General features: G+C 36.6%; 1 protein-coding gene across 1 annotated transcript; it reads right to left on the bottom strand.

Moving 5' to 3' along the window:
• On the bottom strand, positions 1-1,841 carry LOC125051790. Its single transcript, XM_047652346.1, has 3 exons — positions 1,653-1,841; positions 890-1,024; positions 1-252 (listed from the first exon to the last, which is right to left on the bottom strand). The coding sequence occupies exons 1-3, from the start codon at positions 1,830-1,832 to the stop codon at positions 112-114; spliced, it is 456 nt and encodes a 151-aa protein (XP_047508302.1). The 5' UTR covers positions 1,833-1,841; the 3' UTR covers positions 1-111.
• Between the last annotated feature and the right edge of the window lie 4,309 nt (positions 1,842-6,150).

Raw genomic sequence — 6,150 nt, 5'->3', positions numbered from 1 at the left:
TTTCAAAAGTAATTTTTAATTTATTAACACTTGATTTGAAATATGTCGTCAATACGAAGTAATTTTTACAATATCATTAAGTTATATATATGTTAAAGGCGCATGTGCTCTTTAGTGTCCAGGGTTCACAGCAATTACGTCTATAGGATTGATGTCAGTTGGGCCACTGGGACCTTCTGGGATCAGAGCTGGGTTGTTGTCAATTGGTTGGTTCTCCACCTCGTCAATGATGGCTGGGGTTTCGGGAACAACCTATAGAAGAGTAAGGAAATGTTAACAAGAAAAAGTTCTATCTGATCTATGGAGTGCGGTGGGATACACCTGACCCAACTCCGCATCTGGAGGCGGCTGTCTACCATATACCAACAACGAATTAAATCATATTTCGGCCATTCAATGCGCAGAGGCGATGAGATCTTAGAGAACCTGGTCGTGGTTGGTAACACCAAAAGATCACGTGGCCGTTCACCAACCAGATAGACCAATCAAGTGAAAAACTCATCGTCCTCAAAACTGTACACTATAATAAGAGAGGCGCTGGACAGAAATCGGTGGGAACAGTTTTTCCGCTCCAGATGTTTCATTGCTGACCACTACGCTCAGACTATGTATATATCTCTGTTAATCAAAATATATGCAAAATAATAAAGCTTAGAAAAACAGGAGAATTATATTTTATGTAATGCAAAGAAAATTATCCCAAGGCAATGCTATGCAGGCAGTATTTGTTGGTTTGTAATGGGAATAAGCATTTAAAAGGAAAGCTGAGTCTGTAGCAAAGAATAAATCCCAGGGGGAGAAAGTCTTGGGATTTTTAACTAGTGAAACAAAGTCGGCTGGTTAAGGCACAGAAGGTTGATCGAGATTACAGAACTTGGGTCTCTCTTACCTTTTGTTCATTGTTGACGTTTACGATGACTTGTACCAGTGGAGCGGAGATAGGTCCTAGTTCGGGGACAGCAGCAGGTGAAGGGTTGATCTGTGGTTTCTCGACAACACCGGGGATGGGGATGACAATGGATTCCTGATAAGGGTATTGAATTAAATAAACATGGTTCTTTGATGATTCGGTAATTAAAAACAGTGGCGGAAAGTTTATTCCCAGTTCTTCTCGTCCGTTCTACGCCCTTGATTAGAGAACTGGCAGTAAATGTAAAATAAGATGCATTTGATATGAATTTCTTTATTGACCGTTCATAAGTGTACATTGTGCTACCTCAATGAATATATGATTTTGAATTTGAATTTAATCTGTTATATGTACTGGAATAGTAATAAGTGTTTTTATTAGTTTCCTAAATTCTCACCTAATATTTTGGATGATCAATCCATTCCTCTAACGCAGATGCGAACAGATATCAAACTAATATGAATCTTGTCCAAAATTTGGAAGCCATCTGCCAATTAAGTCAAAAAATGGCTATTCGTCAACTTCTGGATGATATTCAATACCATATAAGGTAACAATTTACCCAGTCCGTGGATTAACGCACACAGTTTAAGATGCTAGAGTCTTGGGTTGTCCAGTGATGCAACTTTTTCCACACACACACACAGTCCCACTGTGATAAAAGTGGATCAGCTAAAAATTACGCAGAAATATGTCTACTCTTTTAAACTTTGAGTCACGCAGTAATGAACCAATTACTTACAACTGTTAATCCTTCGTATAGGGCGTTCATGATCTTGTCAAGTGCGGCTTCCAGGTAGGGAATAATTGCTGGGTCAGTGCTAGGGTTCTGGAGTGCAGAATCGATTTCTTGGAGAGTCCAGGCAACCGGGGAAGCGGCGCCGACGGCGAGAAGGGCAGCGAATACAGCAAGGAATTTCATTTTGCCTGTAATTTTTGAATTACTTATACAGAAGCTGTGGGTCATTGGCCTCCCACCACTCGTGGCCGTAGCCACTTGATGCTGTCACCATATCTACTTTTGCTTACTTAAAACTTAAACATTTGTAAATCTTTTTGCTTAATCTGAATAGGGACATAACAAAATAAAAATAGCCCGGATATTTTGAAATTCTCAAAAGATTATTGTTTCTACTCTTGTCCAACTTCTTCTTCAAAGGTTGGTCATCTTTATCAGTATATTTATAGTTTAACACAATTATTTACTTGAACTAAGTCTTTGCACTCTTTTAACTGTACTCTTTTTCTGTGAGTGGTGTGATGAAGAGAGATATACTGTTGTATGAATTTAGTCAGTGCTGTATAAATATGAATAATGGAGTCATGATTATTCTTACCTGATATTGACACAAGTGATTGGATGTTGCAATTGCTATGTTTATTTATTAGCAGATAAATGGGCGTTTATTTTTTTATCATTACTTCTTATCAATTTTAGAATATCTAGTACAATACGATCAGGCGTTATCATCATAAAAATTTATGAGTATGTTTAGTTTCTCGTTTTTATTAAGTTTTTCTTTGGGTTTTTCTCTGACTTTACGATCATGTACAAAGAAATTCAAACTGGAATGTTTAATATTCCATAACCCTATATAGCGTTAACATAATTTGAACATAAAGAGACAAGTGGTACCATAAATTTATATATAGCATTTTTTTTCGTGAGTAAATATTACGTATACCCTCCCGCGGCACGGTTGTCTCATGGTGAAGGTTTTGTGGGACTCGCTGCTGTGCATACCCACTAAAACCCCACGGCGCCACCAGCAATCGCCCGGGGCAGGACACGGTAACAGCTTAGCCTTGTCCGCATCCCGCCACGCGATCTGCCGTTAAACCCACGGCCAGTCCTCTACGGCCACGAATGATGTGGAATAGACCTTGGCATAGCAAGGGCCATTCAAATATACATCTAGCATATGACCTATCCAACATAAGAATAAGGACAAGAGCCTCTCATGGAAACCTGTACCACAGGGAGGCAAGTTAGTAGTAGTTAATTCAACCATTCAAACCTTTCATTTCTTTTGTTAATATAGATACAATATTGTTATCTTAATATTAATTGCATTATATGTAATAAATATAAAATTATATATCAATGTTATAAAATTTATGATTATTTGATTATTACGTTTGATGCGTACATGATATTATCGTGTGTATCACGTATTTTACGTGAAAAATACATGGACGACTTCAGAATTTACGTCAGGTCCAAGACAAAGTTTAAATTTCTTGTTGGTTTACATTGATTTCTTCGATAGGTACTTTTTGTTTTCTTATGTTCAATTTAAGTTATAAAGTACATCGACATAGTTTTTTTTAGTAACAGATTAGTTAGTTAATTATATGTTTGCGAATTGTAGTTACACGCAGAACAAGTAAAAAAAACAGTGCCGCTACAACCATTTAGGTCTGGGCCTCAGATCTATTTCGTGATATATATATATCACGTGATATATATATATCATATTATACCAATAGGCGACTTTGTAAAGCATAATGGTAATAAAAATTCAAATAACTTAGATATGACGTTGATTGATGAATACAAATGGTCTGTACGAGTATAACAGTCGAAATATTTTCACTTTAAAAGGCATTAGGCAAATGTTGCAAGAGCTTAAGAAATCTCAGATAACTAAACAAGGAAAAGTATCAGTAGTCTATGTGTCGTTAAATAGCAATTTAAAAGGCCGGCAACGCACTCGCGAGCCCTCTCTCGTCCATTAGCAGTATCACTTAACATCAGGTGAGCCTCCTGGCCGTTTGCCCCCTGTTCTATAAAAAAAAAACATTTAGCGACTGTTATTAATTTATATAAGCAGATACATCTATAATAAATGAAATAGGCTGCTTAACCACCGTCCACAATTTAAATAACTTTTAAAGGACAGAGTTGGAATTGCTACTGAGACCTAACCTGTATGTTATGTAAACAATAAACATAGACTTTAAAAAATTAAGATAAGAAAGAGTCTTTGTTCCTTTTGGAGTAAATACTCTTGGGCCGTGGATTTCAAGTGCACAGCCGCTAATTAAAGATTTATTTTATTACTACCGGTGACCCCAGAGCTGATGCATTCATCGCTCAACGAATAAAAATATAATAATAATAATAAATACAGCGAGGAAATTCTGCCAGCGTTAAAGGGGTCCAGAAGCAAACTTTTTAAATTTGTATTAATTTTCTGTTTATCAATTTTTAATTATATGTATTATTACTATGTAGGTAAGAAAATTGTAAATACTGTATATTTGATTGTTATGAACTAATGCTATTTATATTTCACAATCAATAAGAGAAAGAAAAGCTTTACAAAATACCTCAATAAATAAAGTCGTCAAGGGTCTTTGATAAATTAAATAAATCATCCCATTTAAGTTGAAGTAAAATAAGATTTATGCTAATCTATTCATTTGAATTTGTCTTTCTCAGTTGACGACCAATAAACTTTTTACTCGGTTCTTAAGTTAGTACTTTCTAAGAGAGTGAAAATTTAGTGGAAATTCTGCGAAGTTTTTTCGAAAGTACTTCTTACTTTGCGGAGTATAAACTTATACACTCAAATAGAATATTTACGAGAATTTTATATTTTGGTCAGATTGCATCCATGGTTCGCACTTTTCCGTTTCTCTGCACGTACATGTATGATTTTTGATCCTTTATTTTGACTCGAATTAAAAAAATCCCTTCATCACACCTTGTGAACGAATACAAATTATACGAATACTCGTTGGATTGGCTTGTGTTTGTTACAACTTAACAGTCTATTGCAATTACGCGTTTGAAGTGACCCAAAATAGGTACTAGGTAACTAGGTACCTGGGAACAGTTTTTCCGCTCCAGATGTTTCATTGCTGACCACTACGCTCAGACTATGTATATATCTCTGTTAATCAAAATATATGCAAAATAATAAAGCTTAGAAAAACAGGAGAATTATATTTTATGTAATGCAAAGAAAATTATCCCAAGGCAATGCTATGCAGGCAGTATTTGTTGGTTTGTAATGGGAATAAGCATTTAAAAGGAAAGCTGAGTCTGTAGCAAAGAATAAATCCCAGGGGGAGAAAGTCTTGGGATTTTTAACTAGTGAAACAAAGTCGGCTGGTTAAGGCACAGAAGGTTGATCGAGATTACAGAACTTGGGTCTCTCTTACCTTTTGTTCATTGTTGACGTTTACGATGACTTGTACCAGTGGAGCGGAGATAGGTCCTAGTTCGGGGACAGCAGCAGGTGAAGGGTTGATCTGTGGTTTCTCGACAACACCGGGGATGGGGATGACAATGGATTCCTGATAAGGGTATTGAATTAAATAAACATGGTTCTTTGATGATTCGGTAATTAAAAACAGTGGCGGAAAGTTTATTCCCAGTTCTTCTCGTCCGTTCTACGCCCTTGATTAGAGAACTGGCAGTAAATGTAAAATAAGATGCATTTGATATGAATTTCTTTATTGACCGTTCATAAGTGTACATTGTGCTACCTCAATGAATATATGATTTTGAATTTGAATTTAATCTGTTATATGTACTGGAATAGTAATAAGTGTTTTTATTAGTTTCCTAAATTCTCACCTAATATTTTGGATGATCAATCCATTCCTCTAACGCAGATGCGAACAGATATCAAACTAATATGAATCTTGTCCAAAATTTGGAAGCCATCTGCCAATTAAGTCAAAAAATGGCTATTCGTCAACTTCTGGATGATATTCAATACCATATAAGGTAACAATTTACCCAGTCCGTGGATTAACGCACACAGTTTAAGATGCTAGAGTCTTGGGTTGTCCAGTGATGCAACTTTTTCCACACACACACACAGTCCCACTGTGATAAAAGTGGATCAGCTAAAAATTACGCAGAAATATGTCTACTCTTTTAAACTTTGAGTCACGCAGTAATGAACCAATTACTTACAACTGTTAATCCTTCGTATAGGGCGTTCATGATCTTGTCAAGTGCGGCTTCCAGGTAGGGAATAATTGCTGGGTCAGTGCTAGGGTTCTGGAGTGCAGAATCGATTTCTTGGAGAGTCCAGGCAACCGGGGAAGCGGCGCCGACGGCGAGAAGGGCAGCGAATACAGCAAGGAATTTCATTTTGCCTGTAATTTTTGAATTACTTATACAGAAGCTGTGGGTCATTGGCCTCCCACCACTCGTGGCCGTAGCCACTTGATGCTGTCACCATATCTACTTTTGCTTACTTAAAACTTAAACATTTGTA

The sequence above is a fragment of the Pieris napi genome, chromosome 8 (genome assembly GCF_905475465.1).
Source record: "Pieris napi chromosome 8, ilPieNapi1.2, whole genome shotgun sequence".
Taxonomy (NCBI): Eukaryota; Metazoa; Arthropoda; class Insecta; order Lepidoptera; family Pieridae; genus Pieris; species Pieris napi.
This window is presented reverse-complemented; position numbering and strand designations above follow the sequence as displayed.